This window comes from Rana temporaria, chromosome 12, assembly GCF_905171775.1.
Source record: "Rana temporaria chromosome 12, aRanTem1.1, whole genome shotgun sequence".
Classification (NCBI taxonomy): Eukaryota; Metazoa; Chordata; class Amphibia; order Anura; family Ranidae; genus Rana; species Rana temporaria.
In genome coordinates, this window is record NC_053500.1 from 77,335,247 (window position 1) to 77,357,620 (window position 22,374).

At 42.4% G+C, this 22,374-nt stretch overlaps 1 protein-coding gene across 3 annotated transcripts in view; it reads right to left on the reverse strand.

The window, feature by feature from the left end:
- Positions 1 to 2,717: 2,717 nt before the first annotated feature.
- NBR1 (NBR1 autophagy cargo receptor) overlaps positions 2,718 to 22,374 on the reverse strand; it is a 128,050-nt gene continuing 108,393 nt past the window's right edge. For all 3 annotated transcript variants that reach the window (XM_040331224.1, XM_040331223.1, XM_040331225.1), the window contains 4 exons: positions 20,180 to 20,271; positions 14,856 to 14,931; positions 8,281 to 8,386; positions 2,718 to 3,803 (listed from right to left, as the gene is read on the reverse strand). In XM_040331224.1, the coding sequence (XP_040187158.1) occupies positions 3,630 to 3,803; positions 8,281 to 8,386; positions 14,856 to 14,931; positions 20,180 to 20,271 (448 nt within the window). In that variant the 3' untranslated portion in view covers positions 2,718 to 3,629. The remainder of the gene's footprint in view (positions 3,804 to 8,280; positions 8,387 to 14,855; positions 14,932 to 20,179; positions 20,272 to 22,374) is intronic.

Here is a 22,374-nt window from a genome sequence, read left to right on the forward strand (position 1 = left end):
CATTATGTATATAGGTCAAAGAAAGATTATCCACGGATAAAAAAAATAAAAGCTACAATAGCCAGTTAAAATAAAGACTACACTAAAATGAAATCTGATTGGTCACTATAATTTGCAAATCACTGCTTACTGTACTGCCTTGCTAAATAGCCTAATTTCACATAATACAAGGAATCTCTGGCAAACCAATTAACATACAGCTGACATACACGTGTATCCACAGTTTTAGAGCTGCTGGAGTACTTGCAGTTTAGATCAGCAATTATTGGGATTTATACCCATTTTCCACATTGCGCACACACACTTTTCACTCAATTGGGAGGACACCTCTTTCTCATATAGTAAGGGGGGGGGGGGGCAGCATCTGCAATGCGTGTACAATAAAACCATAACAACTGCAGCACACAAATGTAGAAAGAAATAATTTATTCACATTAAAAGCAACAGCCGCAAATGACTGTAAACCCATCGCTGCTCATGAGCCGAACACCTGGAAGGTCAAAACTTGTTTGCTGCTATTTGTGTTAATGCTGTGACCAAATAAAGGAATATGTGGTGCTGACTGTTGCGCTTTGTTATTTTGGCACACAGTTCTTCCTGATCAGATTCTATGTCAGATGTAAGAAACAGTAAAGCTGACACAAGGAGCAGGAGAGATGCCTTCGCATGGGTGTGGGAAGATCCAAAGAATAGCTGACCAAAATAACAGCCAAAACAAACCTACTGTATATGTATCCATCTGTTTGCTTAGAGATTCACTTTAAGTATTAACTAAATTCTAGAGAGATTCACTCTGTATGTCAACAGTAATAAACAATTCCCTAGATATAATAACCCTGTCAGAACCCCACGGTGCCTATACTTATCTTTCCTGCTTCTGTCTGCCAACCCCTTTCCAGATCCACTTGTACTCTGCTATACACTCAATCCTCCAACTCAAAGGCCTGCAGACTGGCCACTCAGGTACATAAAACTGCATTGTGGGAGAGCAGAAGCAGTACCAGGTTTTACACCAAGTCGGATGTGACATACAATGGCAGGGAAGTCAAGTAACATCACCACATGTGCCTTCCACATTGCGATTTATGATATTTAACCACTTAAGGACCCCTTCACGCCGATATACGTCGGCAGAATGGCACGGCTGGGCACATCAATGTATATGTACATTGCCCTTTAAGCCCAGCCGTGGGGTTGCGGGCGCTCGCCCGCAACCCGGTCGGAAGCTCCGTGACCGCGGGACCCGATCGCCGCTGGAGTCCCGCGATCGGTCCCCCGGAGCTGAAGAACAGGGAGAGCTGTGTGTAAACACAGCTTCCCCGTTCTTCACTGTGGCGGCGTCATCGATCGTGTGATCCGTTTTATAGGGGGACACAATCGATGACGTCACACCCCCCTACAGTTGTAAACACATATTAGGTCACACATAACTCCTTCAGCGCCCCCTGTGGTTAACTCCCAAACTGCAACTGTCATTTTCACAGTAAACAATGCATTTTAACTACTTCAGACCCGGCATATAGTCAAATGACGGCGGCAAGGTGGCTCTATAAATCCCAGCCGCCGTCTTTTGACGTCCTCGGGTTCTCCGGCCACTGGGGGGGCACCCCGGCGCGTCCCCGAGATGCCGATGCGCGTGCCTGGCGGCCGCGATGTCCACCAGGTACCCGCGATCGGCAATAACAGAGCAGAGACGTGGCGCTCTGTGTGTAAACACAGAGCCTCCACGTCCTGTCAGGAAGAGGAAACAGATGCTGTGTCCCTTGTACATAGGGACACGGCATCAGTCACCTCCCCCCACAGAAAGAATCACTCCCAGGATACACATTTAACCCCTTCCTCGCCCCCTAGTGTTAACCCCTTCCCTGCCAGTCACATTTATACAGTAATCAATGCATTTTTATAGCACTGTTCGCTGTATTAATGTGAATGGTGTCAAAAGTGTCTACCGCAATATCGCAGTCCTGCCAAAATTTGCATATCGCCGTATTACTAGTAAAAAAAAAAAATAATAATAAAAAAAATATGTCAGAATTCTATCCCCTATTTTGTAGCCACTATAACTATTTATTATAGCAAAAGGTAAAAAACATTGCATTTTTTTCAAAATTGTCGCTCTATTTTTGTTTATAGAGCAAAAAATAAAAACCGCAGAGGTGATCAAATACCACCAAAAGAAAGCTCGATTTGTGGGAAAAAAGGACGCCAGTTTTGTTTGGGAGCCACGTTGCACGACCGCGCAATTGTCTGTTAAAGCGACGCAGTGCCGAATCGCAAAACCTGGCCGGGTCCTTTAGCTGCATTTTGGTCCGGGTCTTAAGTGGTTAAAACACATATGTCCAAGTACATTTTCCTAGGCAAAAATTCTGAATTCTGCAAGATAGTGTACAGTCATGCATCTGAATGTCCTTTTCATCATGTGCACTATATATTAGCGGAGTTCAGGCCCAAACTAATGAGCACTACCAGAACCTCCAGTAAGCAACAATCTTTGTTGCATTGTTCAGGAAGAGAATGTTCTATCTCTATGCAGGACATTTAATGCTTAATAAATTATTCTATACTTATTACTTAGCTAGTGGTTATATATATATATTTTTTCCAGTTAAACACAAGCCTTCTAAACCCAGGTAATTAAAAATAAGGATAAGAAACCTAAACAGAGGTTACCTTTATCATATGTTCAGCTTGAATTGCCCAAATCTGTGACATGTATATTTTTTTTTAAATGACCATCAGGTACATGTGACTAAGTTCCTTTGTGACATAAAAAAAAAAAATCTTTACTCAAATGTGAAATCTTTGGGAAGAAGTATATTTAAACATAAATCCGAGAACAAAGATCTGGACACAGCACTTCTCCAGAAGCCTTCTCTTTGGACTACTAGCAAAGGTAACCAAAGTGTAGATGCTCACCCTAAACTGTCTCTCTATCACATCATAAAGCAGGCAATGCCACTGCAAACCTATTGTAAACTTGTGTGCAGCAAACCAATATAAAGACAGATTTCATAACACTATTGAAATTAGATGTGTAAACTACATTTTATATAATGGTTGTTTTTACGACTACAGTATATTTTAAAAACTTTACCCACGGCCTAATGTCCAAATGAAAAGAGCACATCCTGTTGTGTTGCACTTGTCTGAAACTTACATTCTTAACAGTTTTGCACAGATCTTCTGTGTTCTATGACTGGCAACAATGGGTTTCAAAGAAAGAAATGTCCTTACTCAAAGAATAAGTAGGCATATGTGAAATACATTTTCTTATAAAGATGAAGCAAAATACCAAATGCTAATTTCTTTTAGCACATAAAGAAATGTTATCTGCTCGTAGAGGATCTACGAATTTTCGGCTCTAATCAGCCTTTCTAGGTAAGCAGAAGTCAATCACTGAATGTGAACAGACTGGTTGGCACTGCACAATCATTTCCAGTCTTCAGACCAGAGCGAGATATTTTGCAGATAGGCTGCCAATCTTTCATGAGCCAAGCCAGGAAAGATGATATAAAATAGAAACACTTGGACACAAAAACATATAGAAGAACTAAAAGGTAAACAAAAAAGGGTAAATTACACTCTGCCCATGTCTGGTCTCTACTCTGAAACCAATAATGACCTCTACTTCAGTAGCGGACAGAATACCAGTCATTATCATTAATCTGGATAAGTTCGGTGACCACATCCATGAGGTTGCCGTTATGTTTTCGCAGAAGTCGCTGGTTGAGTTGTCGGTTGCAGAATCCCATCTCTATAAGCACAGCCATCATGGCTTCAAATTGATCCTCTGAACATGGAGGCTGAAAGAAAAGAATGACCGCTTTACACAATTGTACTGAAAGTATATATTTTAAAATTCATAGTGTTCATCCTATTATATATGTATACTAGCTGAATACCCGGCGTTGCCCAGTCTTCCTATCTTAACCTTTTGGGGAGGAAAATCATAGTAATATAAATATACCCATCTTTTATATAAGGGTGTAGGTAAGGGTTAATTTAACTGTCATATATTTTTATTTGGCATATAAGTAATATGTGTACCAGGTATTATTGAAATATCTCCAGGCGTACAGAAGTTATGTGGGAACATACATTTCCCATTGATTTGGGACTTTAAACAAAAACCCAGACCCTCAAAAATGGGGGTAGTTAAGGGATAAATTAACTATCCTATCGTTTAAGTGGACATATAAGTAACATGTGACCAAGTGTTATCGAAATATCTACAGCCGTTTGGAAGTTATGAAGTAACATGTATTTCCCATAGAGTTGAATGGGACTTTAAAGGAAAACCCCGACCATGGCAAATGGGGGTGGGTAAGGGTTAAACCTATCCTATGTTTGTTGCTGACATATAAGTAACATGTATGCCAAGTTTCATGTTAATATCTTTAGCCGTTTGGACGTGATGCTGGAACATACATACATACACACACACACGTTGAGTTTTATATATACAGTATATAGATAAAGAAAGAAGCCAAGCCCATTTGTGAATTAGAACCCTAGAAATGTGTGACAGTAGCCCAGCCCTATCGCTCCTCCATATTGTGTGCACCCCTCTGCTCTCTGTACGACTTCGGGTGATATGGGGGGTTGATTAACTTAGAGGTAGCGAGCGTAGGTCACCTCTCTTGGCTGGAGCACACTGCGGCCTTCACACAGAGACTCCATCTCCAAATGGCAGCAACCGCCCTGAGCCACTCTCAGACCTAGCTTTCAATGACCCTGCACATTCACACAGGCTGCAGGCATCCAGCAAAGTTTGGACACAGGATTGAAGGTTTCATCCTGCCCAAGACATTTTGGAACCTTCATGCTCCAGGCCCTGATCCAGGATTATAAAACCAAGAGAAAACTTACAACGCAGTTGGGCGTCACACTATCACAGCCCCTATGTGTTCACACTTCTCCCTGTTAGCAGCTCCTGGGGAATCTCACCTCTCCCGTATGCATGCAGTCCTGGGACTTTCACCCCGCAAACACCTGACCTTTGAGAGAGTTATCAAAGACATGTTGGATAAAGCCTAGGATTAAACAGACAGAATGGGATTGATTTACTAAAACTGGACAGTGCAAAAACTGCTGCAGCTCTGCATAGAAACCAGCTTCAAAGGTTTTTTTTTTTTTCCTCTTTTTGTCAAAGCTTTATTGAACAAGCTGAAGCTGACTATCTTACCATGCGCAGCTGCACCAGATTTCGCATTCTCCAGGTTTTAGAAAAACAACATGAATCTCTCTGAATTGATGTACTTATGCTTGTACCAGCAGAAGAAAGCCAGCTGGATTACAGCAGATTTTTTGATACTGAGGCTTATGAGTTATCAGCATAGTCTTTTCATTCAAAACCAGGGTTGCTACCATTTTAAAAAGGTGAGCAACAGGGTTTTGCCCTTCAGCTTGACCTTCATTCAGGCTAGTTGGAGAGTAAGCAAAGGAGGAAAAGTGCAACATTTAATATAAAAACCCTTCATACTATATGCCTGAGGTTTTCTGTCCCTTGCAATGAAGCAAGGCAACATTCTGTTTGCTAGAAATGGCATGATATCCAGGACCACTGGCCAATTTGACTTAAGAACTCAGTCTTCAGAAACAGAGCTTAATGCCCCAGGCTGGATGTCCCAAAAAATGGGGAAGTCCATGACAGTTTTCCAACCTTAAAAAGTAAACACAGAAATCTCTCTCGGCCCCACAAAGTATCCTTGCCACTGCAGGGCCATCTATTTCTGGGGGCATCTCTGGAGATGGAATTATGGTTTGCTGTTGTCCGCCTAAATTTTGACAATTAAAGCGGAGTTCCACCCATTTAAAAGTCAGCAGCTACAAAAATTGTAGCTGTTGACTTTTAATAAACATACACTTACCTGTCCAGCGATGCGGGCGCAAAAATCCTCGTTCCTTTCCGGCGCCGGGATTGTAACTGGGCGCTTCACGGCCAGGCACGCACTGCGCATTGTGAATGTCCGGACAATCTTCTGGGACATGTGAGGTGTCCCAGAAGATTGCAGGGAAGGGGGGTAAAATTCCTTCTGGCGCCAGGGGAGGAAGTGCGAGCTGGTTGTCAAAACTGGGTACCCACTCCTCCCAAATAACATGACATGCCCAATGTGGCATGTCAGGGGGTCACCAGTACTTAAAGTGGAAGTTCCATTTTTTGGGTGGAACTCCACTTTAGGCACTAGAGAAATATGTCCAGGTTAGCAGATAGTGGTGGATTTTCCTCAATTTCAAGATGTTGCTGGGAAGTTTGCTTTTAATCAGCAGCAGCCCAGAACTCTGGCGTAAATACGATACGCTGTGCCGCCGTAATACTGGGCGCAACTACATGAATCTAGCCCTTTGTATTCTGTGGCTGGTGGTATATTAGGCATTCAATGGATACAGAAGTAAGTGTCGGCCATTACAGGCCCCAAAAATTAGCGTACGGCCACAGGCATTCACCGGACAGCAAACAACTTTGTATTCTGTGGCTGGTGGTACATTAGGCATTCAACGGACACAGAAGTAAGTGTCGGCCATTACAGACCCCAAAAATTAGCCCACAGGCGTTCACCGAACAGCAAACAACTTTTTATTCTGTGGCTGGTGGTACATTAGGCATTCACCGGATACAGAATAAAGTGTCGGCCAGTACAGGCCCAAAAATTTAGCCCACAGGCGTTCACCAGAATTTGAATGAAACATGGTCAACTGGTCACATGTGTTGAATTCCTCTGAGATCCATGCTTCATTCATTTTTATAAATGTGAGGTAGTCAACACCGTTGTGAGCTAGGCGAGTGCGCTTATCGGTCACGACCCCCCTGTTGCGCTGAACGTCCTTTCAGACAGGACACTAGATGAGGGGCAAGCCAACAGTTCCATTTCAAATTGTGCAAGCTCTGGCCAGAGGTCAAGCCAGCCCACCCAGTAGTCCAGGGGTTTAGCACTTCTCAGTGCGTCCACAGTGAATACTATTAGCTCTAACCCTTCTTTCCAAGGTCTCTATAGGCCAAAGAGAGATAAAATTGAGCCTTTATGTGGATGACTTATTACTGTATCTCTAACCCCAACATGGCTTTTCCTGCCCTAATGCTCAAGCTTAAAATCTTCGGTCAACATAGCAACTTCTGAGTGAATATGCATTTAAACGGAAGCACTAAAATATTCCCATACCAGACTCGACTGTCTCGAGGTTGCATGACTCTCTCTTTTATTTGGAAAACTAAAGCTTCAAATGCCATCTAACTTTATGATTTAAATTATAAACCTTTATCATTTGTAAACAACAGGTTGAAGGATTGGCGGGTTTTCAAGCATTCATGGTCTGAAAGGATGACACTCCTGAAAATTGATATTTTGCCCCACAGTCTATATATTCTTCAAACTGTACCCATGTTCCTTCTTCAGTTCTTTAAAATCTTTATTTGTGAATTATAACTGATTCTAGCATGAGAATATGACACCTCAACTAGGCCCAAATATTTGGGAGGAGTGAGCCTGCCCCATATGGGTCATTACAATGAAGCAGTTTACATAGCTTGAGTATTCGGCTGGTCTCATAACTCTGAGGAAATTATGGGTACAAATCGCAGAATCACTATCTCTTTACTATAGATAGTGTCATCCTTACGTCCTCAGGCAAACTATATATCTTCTTGTGTTTCAGCAACCCTTAAAATCTGGGATTGCTTACTTAACATTCCTTTATTATTCCTTCTTATATAAGTCCACCAACATCACTGTCAACAGTTAAGACTCCATACATACTTGTTTAACCTCTTGGCACCGACCGCCTCCCAGCCCTTTAAGAGTTCTAAAAGCCGGGAGGTGGGCATTCGGGTCATGTGACCACTGTGATTGGCTGTCACATGATCGGAAAGCGCCCGATCGCAATTATGAATCGTGAGCTTATCTATTACCGGCAGCTACCATGCTGGGAGTGTGCACTCAGCACGGTAAGCTGTATTACTGATCTTTACGCAGCTGGGTGCAGTGTTCCATAGACAACAATGAATCCAATTTCAAATCAGTAAAAAAGTGGCATTTTTCTACTCCAATGTGCGAGAGGCCTAATCGTTCTCAAATATGATGCTTACTGTGACTATACCATACATTTATGAGAAGTTTGGCAGCAGCTATAACCTACCACCATAAAACACCTGATAAAAGCTAAAACAAGTGTAGATTGCAAGAATGAGGAAAATAAAAAAATAAACATATTATAGACCAAGTATGTGAGGTAGTAATGTTCATCTCATATTTTGTTCACCAAATTTAAAAACGATGAACTTACCATCGGATTCTCTTGCTGACCAACAAAAAGAGCCTTGTAGGCAGATGCAGCCACAGACAGGGCTCCCTTCACCAGACCGCCTGCAATACTTCCTCTAGTTATTTGCCTGGTGGGACAGGACAGACAGCATATTAGTATACCGACATCCAACATCTTTTGCAGTACTCTCTATATAAACAGCACTTTTCTAAACAGATGAATGTCACCTAAAATTGATTGGATATATTTGCCTGTCTAGACACAAGATGAGATGAGAAGTCCCAGGAGCTGCATACAGAGGAGAGGGGGAGGTGTAAAAGGTCCCAGGAGCTACACACAAAAGAAAAGGTGTGACAGATTTCATGTGCTGCACATAGAAAAGCAGGATTGGAGGTCCCTAAAGCTGCACACAGGAAAGTTAGTGAACAGTCTAAAGAACTGCATACAGGGAAGCAGAGTGGATTCTGGGGGCCAATTCATTTGCGCAATCATTTTTCAAATGCCTCTTTTTGGGGAAAAAAACGGTTTCATGAATTTAAAAAAAAAAAAAAAAAAAAAAAAAAAAAAAAAATGGAGCTGCGGTGGCTCAACGCGATTGGCACTGCGCTGACAAGCCATTCACCTCTGCAGCTAGGGGTTCGGATCCTGGTCTCGGCTGCATGTGAATTGAGTTTGGTGGTCTCAGCTCGGCTCCCGGTGGGTGTGCTATGCGAGGTAAGCCTGCGCTTAGTACGCCCACCCCCCTCCCACAAAAACCACCACACTTACACGCACTCGAAATTGGGTTAACATGCACGCACTTTGACCACGCGGTCTCTAAAAAGAGAGGCGAAGGACTAACGGGGCTGGTTGAGCGGGCTAGATCCTCTTACTCCCTTATAGGGAGTCCCTCTGCCCCGTTGGGCTTCAAAGTGGAGCAGGTAGGGTGGGCTGTGTGGGAGGACCCCCTCACACACCCACCATTGCCACCCGGGGCATGGAGAAAGGTGGCAGATTGCCTCTGGGGGAGGCCTGCCTACTCCCAACTCCTGCAGTCCGGCTCCTCTCTCGAGTACACGCACAAAATACAATTAAAAAAAATAACAAAACAGTAAAGTTAGCCCTAATTTTTTGTATAATGTGAAAGATGATGTTACGCCGAGTAAATAGATACCTAACATGTCACGCTTTAAAATTGCGCACACTCATGGAATGGCGCCAAACTTCGGTCCTTAAAAATCTCCATAGGCGACGCTTTAACATTTTTTACAGGTTACTATTTTCGAGTTACAGAGGAGGTCTAGTGCTAGAATTGTTGCACACGCTCTAACGTACGCGAAAATACCTCACATGTGGGGTTTGAACCGCGTTTACATATGTGGACGGGACTTGCATGCGTGTTCGCTTCTGTGCGCGAGATAACGGGGACAGGGGCGCTTTTAAAAAAAAAATGTTGTTACTTTTTATATTTTTTTACACTTTTTTTTACAGTTTTTTTTTTTTAGCACTTTTATTTCTATTACAAGGAATGTAAACATCCCTTGTAATATGAATCAGTGTGACAGGTCCTCTTTATGGAGAGATGTGGGGTCAATAAGACCCCACATCTCTCCTCCAGGCTTACAAGCATGAAATTGGTGAAAAAAAAATCACTGATCACATGCCGACAGCCGTGGCTTTGATTACTTCCGGGTACCGGGCGTGACGTCATAACGTCACGCCCGGGCCTCCGACGGTCATAGAGATGACTGGTCATCTCTATGCTTTCCAGGCAGCGCCGACGGATTCGCTCTCCGGGCCCCCGATGGCATGGGAGAGCCTGGAGAAGCACGTCCTTCCCGCTGCCTATAAGAACGATCAAGCAGCGGAGCTGCCGCTTTGATCATTCTTATCGTGCAGAGAATCGGTGGCTGAAGACTGTGATATCGGAATGATGCCTGTAGCTGCAGGCATCATTCAGATAACACCGCACAAAGTCGAGGACGTCCCAGGGACGTCCTCGGTTGTCAACAGGTTAAATAAACTCAGGGTGAGTACAAACATACTTGTTTCTTAGACAACTGTGATGTCCTAAAGAAGTCCAACAGAAGGGCAGGAGGCAACACAGGCCTACAGGTCCAACAAGAATGAGAGTCCCAAGCATCTGCTGAGGACTAGGTGGCAACTTTATAGACCTGGAGAAGTGAAACCTAATGCGGAATTGCCCAATATGTGGTCACAGCAGTAATGGCGTGAAAGGCAGGGACTCTGTTCTTGAGGCCATACATTTGTACAATAATCTGATGGATCCACCTGGAAATAGTGGAGCAGGAAGTCAGGGTGCTCTTCCATGGCTCATTCAGAATGACAAATACAGAGCAAGTCTTCCTGAAAGAAAAAAGCTTGAAAGAAAACCGATAAAAGATAAATGAACAGCTTGGACCACATTCATGCACATCTCCTTCTGGTGAACTGGATCGGGATGACAATAAATTGTCCTGGTTGAGGTGAAAAGCCAAGCCCACTTTGTCTCAGGTCTACCTTATGCCTGTGGAGGAACCAGTAAGGGTTCTTTACAAGACAGGACTACTCTTTCAGACACATATCTGGCAGAAGTGATAGCCACAAGGAAGGCCACCTTGTTGGTCAAAACAGAAATAGGACTGTCTGATAATTTCAAAGGAAGCCCTTTGAAGGATCAACAGAACCAGGTTTATATCCCAAGAGGTAACAAGGATACACCATACAATCCGATTGTCCAATCTCTGTACAATCTTCTTTAGATTTACCAAAACTATATAATAGGAGGAGACATTATTTATCCAATCTCTCTGAATACAATAAGGCAGGCCTTTGCACTACATAGCTGATGGTAGATCTAAAGGAGATTGTACAATCAGATTGTATAGTATATGGTGAGCTTTAGCGAATTCAGGACTCTATCCGCATAGGCTGTTGTCTGATCACTAGATCCCAAGTGAATGATCTATGGCTGTGTATTTAGCGAGATCAATATTTACTGATTGCATGGAAAAAATGTGCACCTGATAAGTGGTGGTAGTGATCTATTGAAGTAGGAGGGCAGATAAAGCAGGGTGTGTCCTAATGAGGTCAGCTGGTAAACTCCTTCCTGTGTCATGTCCTAAAGTCCATCCAGAAAGTAGTGGAGGCATTTTTTCATATTGCCAGCTGAACACCAAGGTAAAGGGTGTGCAAGATAAAAAAGGATTTTTGTACTCACCGTAAAATCCATTTCTCTTTCGTTCATAGATGGACACAGCCTTCATTGACCTTAGGGTTATGCTTCTTCCTGGTAGGAAGAAGCATAACCCTAAGGTCAATGAAGGCTGTGTCCGTCTATGAACGAAAGAGAAATAGGTTTTATTTCTGCAAAAGTACACTAAATGGTATATTGGTAAAAAGTGAATGTATCCTTTAAAGTTAAGACTTTTGTGGCTACATGTGCTAGTTTGCCTGTTGTGTAATTGTTTAGGATAAGTACACTTTTCCTCTTGGTTTTGAAGCACTTTTTAGTCATTGTGCCTAAGGACATTGATTAGGAGAGCAAGTTAAAGCCTAGTACACACTAGTAGCTGTTTGTTCAACCCAGCAGGGCTGAACTAAAAAGAAAACCTCCGGAGGAGCCACTGCACTAACCATGCAAGAACACTCCAGTCAGCCGATTGGTAGACCTTTTTCAATCATGCCCCATCGACAGAAGCGACCGGCTACAGTACACTCGGGCCAAATGTTGGAAACAAGGTGCAAGGGAACACATCAAAAACAAAGGAAAACATTCACCAAAAGCCTGCAAAACGCTCAAATTCATAGTAACAATGCTTCCCTTGGGGACGAGGAATCTCTGCATTCATTTATGCTGAGTTTAAACAGTAATTAATGGGGAATTAGATTCACATATGAATATAGTAGGTCATCAGTGAATTTTTTAGATTTGTTTTTTATTAAAGATCAAGGCCAATTGTTAACTAAAACATTTTTTTCAAATCTACAGCCAGAAATTAATATTATCCAACAGACAGCTGCCATCACCTGAATTGGCTTAAGGCTATGCCCAAGGGACAATTTCAATGTATAAAAATAAATTGTTCCCGCTTAGAGGATTTTGAATCCCAGGCTAACATACTTAAAGATCAGTTTATGGAGAAGGGGTATGACTCTAGAAGCTTGGATAAAGTGGCACAAGATGTTTCACTCCTAAATAGAAACAGCCTGTTGGCCCCCAAAAATGATGATATGGTCAATATTAATAAGTTTGAGGGGTCCTTTGAACTACCTTTTCGTCCCAATACTGGTGGGGAATAAAATAATTAGAAAACACTGGTAAGTTTTGCCAGTTGCCTTTCAGATAAACCAAATGTTATATACAGAAAAAATGTAACTCCAAAAGATGTACTGCCACCTAGTACAATAAAATCAGTATGTTTGGGAACTTAAAAGGATTTTTTTTTAAAAGGAAAAGATGCACCATCTGCAAAACTTCAAGAACTATAAAAATATCATCTTTCTCCTCACATGTTACTTCTAAAGTCTATTTTTATTACATCTGGAACTATAGGGGTCATCTATCTCCTTAGGTGTCCATGTGGCCTCCAGTACATTGAGAGGACCACAAGGGCACTTAATGTACAAATTGGGGAACACCTTGTGGATATTTGTAAAAGGTTTCATAGGTCATAGTGTCTCTAGGCACTTTCGTCATCATCACAACAGGAATCCCTCCCTACATGTTATTGCTATTGAGAGGTATATCCCCCATTGGAGAAGGAATAATCTCAAAAGACAACTCGCGTAGAGAAACCAGTGGGATTTTTGATATTCAATCTTACAGTCACCAAGGGCTCAATGTAGAATGGGACAATGATTGTTATATAGATAATAGATAGAGTAGTGCCATTCTTGACAGCAAGGTATTATCTGTTCTGTCCTTTTTCCATACATTATTAATCCCATACTTTATTAGCTTTTTTGTATATCTTCATCACTTCCTTTTTTTTGGTAATTTATCATATCCATTGGAATTTGTGTTGCTGCCAAGAGCTGGACCCTTGGCACACATTTATTCCATGTTTAGTTGCTTTAGGTTATTCTCAGGTGGTTGTTTGAGGTGGGTGTGTAGGAGAGTTCACCCTTCCGCCTTAACCCACGTCAATGTATTTCCGGACTACGTGTTCTTTTTTATATTTCAATTTAATGTCATTTATCTCAGTTATTATACGTATTTTCATGAAATTCTTATTTAAAAATATTAATTACATGCGATAATGAATTTATGTCAAATGGATAGTTTTTTTTAAGTGTGTGTGTGTGTGTGTGTGTGTGTGTGTGTGTGTGTGTGTGTGTGTGTGTGTGTATATATATATATATATATATATATATATATATTTGTGTATGTATGTATGTATGTATGTATGTATGTAGAGCCTGGAATGGAGTTTCCGGTGTCTCTCCTGCTTTGGATGTATAAACAGAGCCTCTGTTCCCAGTCGCTACCTTGTATGGGGAAACGCGTCGGATAGAGCAATAGTTCTCGACGTCACCATGCACCAGCTGTCTGGCTTGAGCCGTGGCTGTTTGAATGTATTGATCACCGTTTTTTTGGATGTTAGTGCATACAAATGTTTTAATTGGAGTACTGCACCATTAAGCCTCTTCTTTTTACCTTATGGATACATCCCACTGTTGTAGATCGCCTGGAGAAAGTTATTTCTGTAGCTGTGGGTAATATCATACCATTGGATAGCCCGCTGCAGGAGAGAGGATCCCTTTACTGGATGAGCTTGTGAAGGCACATTTGTTGTCTGAGCGATCCCTGCATTTTTGATCTCTATAGCTTGAGATCCAGCAAATCTGGTAAGCGGCGCTGATTGATTGGTTTCATGAACAGAAAAACAGAGTGATCTTTTGCGTTTCCTTCAACACATTTGCACCTAATGGACTTTTATTATATGTGTTATCACGCTGCTAAAATTTTGTAATCCTTTTTTTTTTATTAAGGGAGTTATATTTGGTTGTGCACTTCTACTCCATATACACACACATCTATTAGCTGAATATTCAGGCTATGTTTAGTTGCAGCACCAGTTTGTCACTTTTTAGGGTTAGCGCAAATATTCTACTATACACGTCAATGCTTCCTTTGCACCAGAGCAGGAGCCTATTTTAACATCAGCCTCTGTATCAGATTTTAGCTCTCAGGCATTATTTGTGTTATTTATTATTTGTGTTGATAAAAAAGTTCTACCCTACCAAAGAAGAAGGTATGAAAATGTTACTTTAGTAGGAAATGGTCCATTTACCTTTAACTATCAATAGGTATGGATCTTTTAGAAAATTTGCCAATAGAGACAGCAGCGCATCAATATAACTTTCAGACAACCTTCTTATTAATCATTGTAGTATATGGACCTTCAAAATTCACCCCAATGAAAGCAACCCATCAAAAACCTTTCACATTTTGTCAGATTCAGATTCATAGCAGAAAATAATAAACACATCACCATTGATAAAGCACATCGCCACTGATTGTTTTATTATTTAAATGAAGATTTGTCTTAGAGAGCAATTTTCTTTTCAATGCGAGTAAATTAATTCATACTTGAAAATTCAGAATGAATTACCTTGTCTGATCAAAGCACACTCTGGGGGCAGAAAAATCTTCTGAGGGCTGGGGTCTCGTTTCAGCCTCATATCGAGCTTTAAAAAGAAGCACAATTATGTTAAAAGCAGTAGAACTAGATCTGTAGGCATACATATATGAACAGGCTGTCACCACAAGATGGCACTGTGGACAGCACAAAAAGATATACTATGCCACGTCCTATTAAATAGTTAGAATCAATGGAAATGGGAAAGAATGGACTTTATAGGCATGCTTAAAAGGGTTTGCAGTTAAAGTGACTACAATTTGTGTCTCAATGACCACACAGCAGCCCAGAGTCCCAATGGACTCAATAGACTAGGCTGGAAGGCCAGGAAGAAACCTGAAATTACTGAAATTACACACATAACCTAAATGGTTACAACCCTTTAATAAGGAGACAGTGGTTAATAAAGCCAGTTCAAAAAATGTTGATACTGCTTTTCAGAGATTTGGAAAATTTGCTTGACTAGTTTTGTGCTTAAAGAATTCTAAGTAGGTCTAATAGAAGTACAAATAGAGCATAACTAGCTTATATGGTTATTACAGGCAAAACAGGTTTTTATTAGTTGTTACCGAATTAGATTTGTAGGCAGATAGTTGACCTGAAAATTGAAAGGGACAGGATAAGGCTGGCTAAACAAAAAGTAATTTTCTTTTGTTCAGCCCAGACGCTAAACAGAAAACACTAGTTTCATCCAACCAAGCTAAACGCGGATGGAGAAATCTCCCCTACTGGCTAATTGTATATGGACAGCCGCTGTTCTTGTAGCTGTTAAAATACTCGAACAGTGGCTGCATTTAATGGTCTATGGTTACTGTTTGGCTGAGCATTTTCTGGCTAGCTACTTCGATTTCCAGACTAAAACTGGTTCCAATAGGGTCATCCACAGCTCAAATTTAGTCTGATTCAGCAGGAATCGGCCGAAATCCAAGCCGTGTATGATTAACAAGTCATCAAAGGAGCCTGATAGCAAGAGAAGGTTGGTCACTCATTTCAAAAAGATGGCATCAAAGGAGGTTCTGCAACTTTTACAAATGCCAAATGGCTAAATAAGTAATCGAAATGCATATACCGTATATACACGAGTAAAAGCCGAGGCACCTAATTTTGCCACAAAAAAAAAAAATGGGAAAACGTATTGGACTCGAGTACAAGTCTAGGGTGGGAAATGCAGCAGCTACTGTAAGTGGAAAAAGAGCATCAACAATGCCCATTTGCAGCCTCACTGTGACCATCTGCATGCCTCACAGTGACCATCCGCATGCCTCATGTACCTGATCTCCCGCTTTGTCCTGCAGTCTTAACTTCAGTCGGCGGCCGTCCAGTGTAACAAAGCCACACCCCCTCCTCATCTGTGATTTAGTTTCCCAGCAGTAAGTCAGTGTTCATTCTATCACGGACGAGGAGGAGGCGGGGCTTTGTTACACTGGACGGCCACCGACTGATTGCATGACACAGCGGGAGACGCGAGTATGAGCCGAGGGGGGCTTTTTCAGCACATGTGCTGAAAAACTTGACTTGTATTCAAGTATATACGGTATGTGAATGCTTTAACTGGCAGTATATTTCCAATTTTGTTCAGTCTTGTGTTTTACATCCAAGCTAAAATACATAGCCCAAAATGTAATATTATATTGTTCATAATATGTACCCTTGCCGTTTCCAGCATCAAGACAGTTCTATGAATAAACACATGTCCATTGCAAGGTCCTCCTCTTCTCACAAATATACAGCTATAGACCTTCTTTTTGGCCACCAGTAACTGAAGCATGCTACAGCAGTGTGCACTGCAACAGTCTGATTCATTCACTGTGCAAGCACTCTATAGAGTTGTACACACAAACTAACTCAAAAACCTGAACAATCAATGCTGGACAGTGCAACCAGTATTTACAACAAGCTGTGGACTTCCATTAACCACTTCAATACCGTGCACTTCCCCCTTCCTGCCCATGACAATTTTCAGCTTTCAGTGTTGTCGCAATGACAATTAGACGGTCATGCAACACTGTACCCAAACAACATTTTTATAATTTTGTTCCCATAAATAGAGCTTTCTTTTGGTGGTATTTAAGCACCACTGTTTTTTTTTGGATGGCAGCACTGATGAGAAGCTACTGACAGGAATTACCGAGTGGCATCTGAAGGGCACTGACAGGCATTACATATGGGGCACTGATTGGCACATTTAAGCCCCATGCACACAAGACGCTGTTAAACACGTGTTCAGAGGCAGTTGTACACTTTTTTTCAACTGCCCCTGAACACATTTAATGTTATCCTGTGTGTCCATGCACACAGTCTCGTTTATTGCCGTTTTTAGGCAGTTGCGTTTAACCTAGTTTTTCCAGAAGCAAAAAAAGGGGTTCAGACGCAAAAGTTTTCCACGTTTCAGATGCAAAGCACGGCACCAGCGTTTTGCCGCAATTTTGTTTATAAGCGATTTTAAAGGTGACCTTTTTTTTACATTAGAAATCTCAAAAATCATGGCAAATGGTGAAAAAAACATTAAAAAATATATATAAAAAACAAACAAACTGTAATTGCTTGCATTGCATTGTGGACAATCCACAACTTGTGGCAGGTGACGTGACAAGTGGACAGTTCACAACTTGTGGCAAGTGGACAATCCACAACTTGTGGCAGGTTTCGTGCCAAGTGGACACTCCACAACTTGTGGCAGGTGATGTGGCCAGGTGACATGGCAAGTGGACAATCCACAACTTGTGACAGGTGACGTGGCAAGTGGACAATCCACAACTTGTGGCAGGTTTCGTGCCAAGTGGACACTCCACAACTTGTTGCAGGTGACGTGGCCAGGTGACGTGCCAAGTGGACAATCCACAACTTGTGACAGGTGACGTGGCAAGTGGGCAATTCACAACTTGTGGCAGGTGACGTGGCAAGTGAGCAATTCACAACTTGTGGCAGGTGACGTGGCCAGTGGACAATTCACAACTTGTGGCAGGTGACGTGGCAAGTGGACAATCCGCAGCTTGTGACAGGTGATGTGGAAAGTGGAGAATTCACAACTTGTGGCAGGTGACGTGGCAAGTGGACAATCCGCAGCTTGTGGCAGGTGATGTGGCAAGTGACACGCTAAATACAAGTACACTGCTTCTCTCTCAGCTGCTACTCACTCTGGTCTCACAAAATGTCTGAAATGGTTAAATAATACTGTTTTTTGGTCTTATGGATGTTTCTTAACTGAACGCTTATAAACGCAAATGCGGTAAAACGCAGCGGAAATCGTGGCAAACGGGCGTTTCTAACCACCGGTTTTACCCTTTAAAAACGTGTGTTCAGCAAAGTTTGCACCGGCGTCTCGTGTGCATGGGGCCTTATGGGCACTGACAAGCGTTCTCTATGGGACACAGGCTGGCAGCTAATGGGCAGTGATTGGCAACTGATGGGCACCTCTGATGGGGGCTGTACTGATAATCAATGTGCTGATTATCACGCAGAGCCCCCTCTGACAGGAAGAGACGCCGATCAGCTCTCCCTGTCAGCGCAAACAGAGAAAATACGTTTTACGGCACTTCGGTTTACGCGATAAGCTGTGATTGGTCACAGCTGATCACATGGTAAAAAGCCTCCATCAGAGACTTTATAGCACGATCGGAGATGCAGTGTGCAAGACTGACACACAGCACCTCCGATCGCCGCGGTATGCGCCCCCGCAGGCGTGCGCCGGCTTGTTATCCTGATCCCGTCATATGACATCCGGTCACGATAACAGAACCACTTTGCAGACGTCATATTGCTATATGGCGTGCGAGAAGTGGTTAAGTAATCTTGGCAAAACTATAATTTGATTACAGTTTTTTACTTCTTTATAATATAATGAAATAAATGCAGTTTTTGATGATTAACTTTAGAATTTAAGACCCAACCTATTAAAGGCAATTATTTGGAAAACCAACACAATGACTATTGAGCACACTCGTTTCTTAGGGAGAGAGAATAGCTTATGGATGGGAGTTTGTGTAGGGTGGACTAAGAGTTCAGACAAGATGAGATTTCCATTGCAGCCTGTATACACGCCCACATGTGTGATGTCAAAATCATGTGACCTGGCTAGCTCTGAGAAGTAGTAAATGTTCTCTCCAGCATAAAAGTCTGAGCATGTGCAGGTTGGCTACCCTGCCTGTGTTAGATGCATACAGGATAAAACAGCCTTTTTACACAATGCAGAGGATTTTACATAGGTTGGACTTTTTTCAAGCTCACCTACTATGTAACTATGTAACTATGTAACCCCTTAAGTTCCACAGTGAGTATAACAAGCATTATTTGCTGCATATACAGACTGATTTAAGACCATTTTCACACTGAAAGGTGCTTTTTAGGCATTTTAACGCTAAAAATAGCACCTGAAAAGCGCATGTTAAGCCTTCCCAGTGTGAAAGCCCAAATGCTTTCACACTGGGGCGGTGCACTTGCAGTACCAAAGAAAAAAAAAGTCCTGCAAACAGCATCTTTGAGACGGTGCGGGAGAGGTGTATACAACGCTTCCGCATCGCCCCTGCCATTGAAATCAATGGGCAGCGCTTCAGCAGCAGCACTTTGCTGGTGGTTTTAACCCTTTCCTCAGCCGCTAGCAGGTTAAAAGCACTCCGCCAGCATGACCCACGCCCCAGTGTGAAAGGGCTCTGACTGTTGTGGGTTTAGTAACACTTTAAAAGGACTATTATCACAATAATAAAAAAAAAATGTTCTGCTTTTTTCGTACTTTTTTATTGCCTTGGATTATCAATGTGTATCCCCTTAGTGCTTGGGGCCATTTCACATATCCCTGACCTAAAAATATTTTGCAATGCGTAGATTCAAATGGTAATAGCTTTTCAGAAACATACACAATGTGCTCAATAAAACATTTACTACACTTTTCTGTCCGAATGGCCTTTTAAAATGTCATGCACCAGATTCAAAATTCCCCATCACCATTTTTGTTAGTTTAGACCAACTGTAAGTAGGCATACAGATAGGCAGCGTGCCTGTCTCTGTACAGCTGTGTAGTAGGCAGCATATCTGCTTCTACAACCCCCTCCCTACCGGTCAGGTACGCTCTATTTGTAGTTCACAGCAGGTGGCGGGCAGATTCTATAATCAGTAACAGGCTGTTTATTGGTTATGGATAAAACCAAAATGAATTTTGCATATATTAAAAACTAAACAATGAGCCCAGAGATCCCCCTCTCAATTTCTTCAAGCATTATTCCCATTTATGTTACTGCCCCTTAGCAGTACACAATCTGAGGAAATTATCCCTTTGGGAATAATTATATATTATTTATTACCTGTCTCGGCTGGCTCAGGAATTGATGCTGCCATATGTTCAACCCTCACGTTTTCCACAACTTCAGAGACTGCTGGCGCATCCTGGGAGGACCTTAAACAAGATATGCATACATTTGTTAATGTAAAGGAAATCTTCAAAGTTTATTTTCTCGTCAATTGAGGGACACTGTAAGCCTTAGGCCTCGTACACACGACCGGACAGATCCGATCGTGTGTACAGGTGTGTACAGCCGATCGTGTGTACAGGCTGTGATCAGCCATCAGACCGAAATCTCCGAGCGGACATGTCTGATAAAAACGGTCCGCGGACCGTTTTCATCGGACATGTCCTGTGGTGTGTATGAGGCCTTAAACCTTGTTATACTGTTTTCTACAGGAGCACTTTTTTTCCGTATTTTTCTCCATCAAGTCTGAACACAACTGCTGGAGGATTACCCACTGTGCAGCATCTATCTGACGCAGTCGTCCTTGGACTAGTGTTTGGACTGTACCATATCTGTGCCCCACTGAACTGGATCTTGAGGGGCTGATCTTGATGTGACCTTTGGGTACCTTATTCTGTGTAAGGCCCTTTCCAGACCCAGTTCTAGGTCGCAGAGACTGTCTGATTCGGAGTCACACCAACCTTGAATGGGGAGATTGCCCCTTTAGGAGTCAGTCTACTGCCATTAGTCCCAAATTAAAGGAGACCATTGCGGCTCCTATTGATGCAGTCCACACCCCTCTGAAACTAGAAGAACATCAGCCTGTTGCTTCTATCAGTACTGTTTGAAGTCTTGGGTCCTTTAGGACCCCTAAGGCCACAAACAGGCTTTCCCTGTGGAGATTGGAAGCAACTTTTTCTATACAGGGATTAGAAGCTGGATATAAAAGATTCAATAACGAAAAAGGTGTGTGTTTATATTTTAAATACACACACACACACACACACATCCCTGATGTGTCGAATCCAAGTACCTGGTAGACAGCATATCGTTTCAGGTTTTTGTCACAGATTGTCCTCTGTCCTTCTAAGAATTGAGTCCCCTACCAGAATCTGTCTATCCTTTCCCTTCACCCCCCCCCTCTCACTGGAGGAGTTATTCCCCTGGCAATTAGGGGAGTCCCTCAGCTCCAGCAGTGCTGTGTGATCCTGTATTCTCTGATCCTGTTCTTTAACGAACTACAACCTGTTTCTCGATAGAACAGAGCATTTGGAGTCAGGTGTGGCAGAGCGAGGCTCTGTCCCTATGAAGATGGTGTTGAAATGAACTACAGAGCTTAAATTTAAAGACAGAGAAAACTGCTCTGGCAGTTTTCTCTGATTTAATTATTTCTACATGGGTCTCTATGGCTTGGAGATCCTTCAGAGATATGGGTGGGACGGGATCTCCAACCCTGTGTCCAAATCTTATAGATAGCCTGCAGGGTGTGTGCGCCCAGGTGCACACAGCCCATATAATGAAGGGCTGGGGAGAGTCAGAAGTGAGAGGAAGTTGGAGTTGGAGCAGTAGCTGCTACTGAGTGTCTCTGTGTGAAGATAGATGTTGTGTGCATCAAGAAGTTCAAATCTGTGTGCATTGAAGGGCTTTAAAGCTGTGTGCGCCCAAGGAGCCTAAAGCTGTGTGCGTCCAAGACCGTGAAATTGGAAGATCTGGTGGTTTAAAGGAACCAGTGACTATAGCAGCAGTGCTGTTGAAGAGTAGCCAGGTGGGCTGGTATTTTCATTTATCTTTGAATGTCGTTTAAACCCCTGTGTGGGATTCCCGAGTGGACTTTTATTTTGTTTTTCTCATTCAATAAACGTGGGCTACCACGCTCTTAACTATATATGCCTGTTTGGTGTGGACTCGCTACATGAAAATGCATCTACCACAAGAGCTAACAACCCCCTATGTCACACAATCTACACATGCTCAGTTTAGAGTGTATTGCTAGAGAGTTGTTTTTTCTTGGGAGAGTGCGTGTGATCAGCACAGGGCCAATCATCACTGTCCAGACTGGATCAGGGGAGAAAGAAGACTCCACCTACAAGCTTAAGCAGGCAGTGGTACAAGTCACAAGACTTCTATATACTGCTAATTAGAAAAGGTATTGGTTTATATTTACTAAAGCTATTGCATTTCCATGTTCTGTGTACCATGGGAGACTGGATATAGTGAATCCAGGTTCTGGGTTTAGTAACACTTTAACACCTTTATCTAGTCCAAGCAAA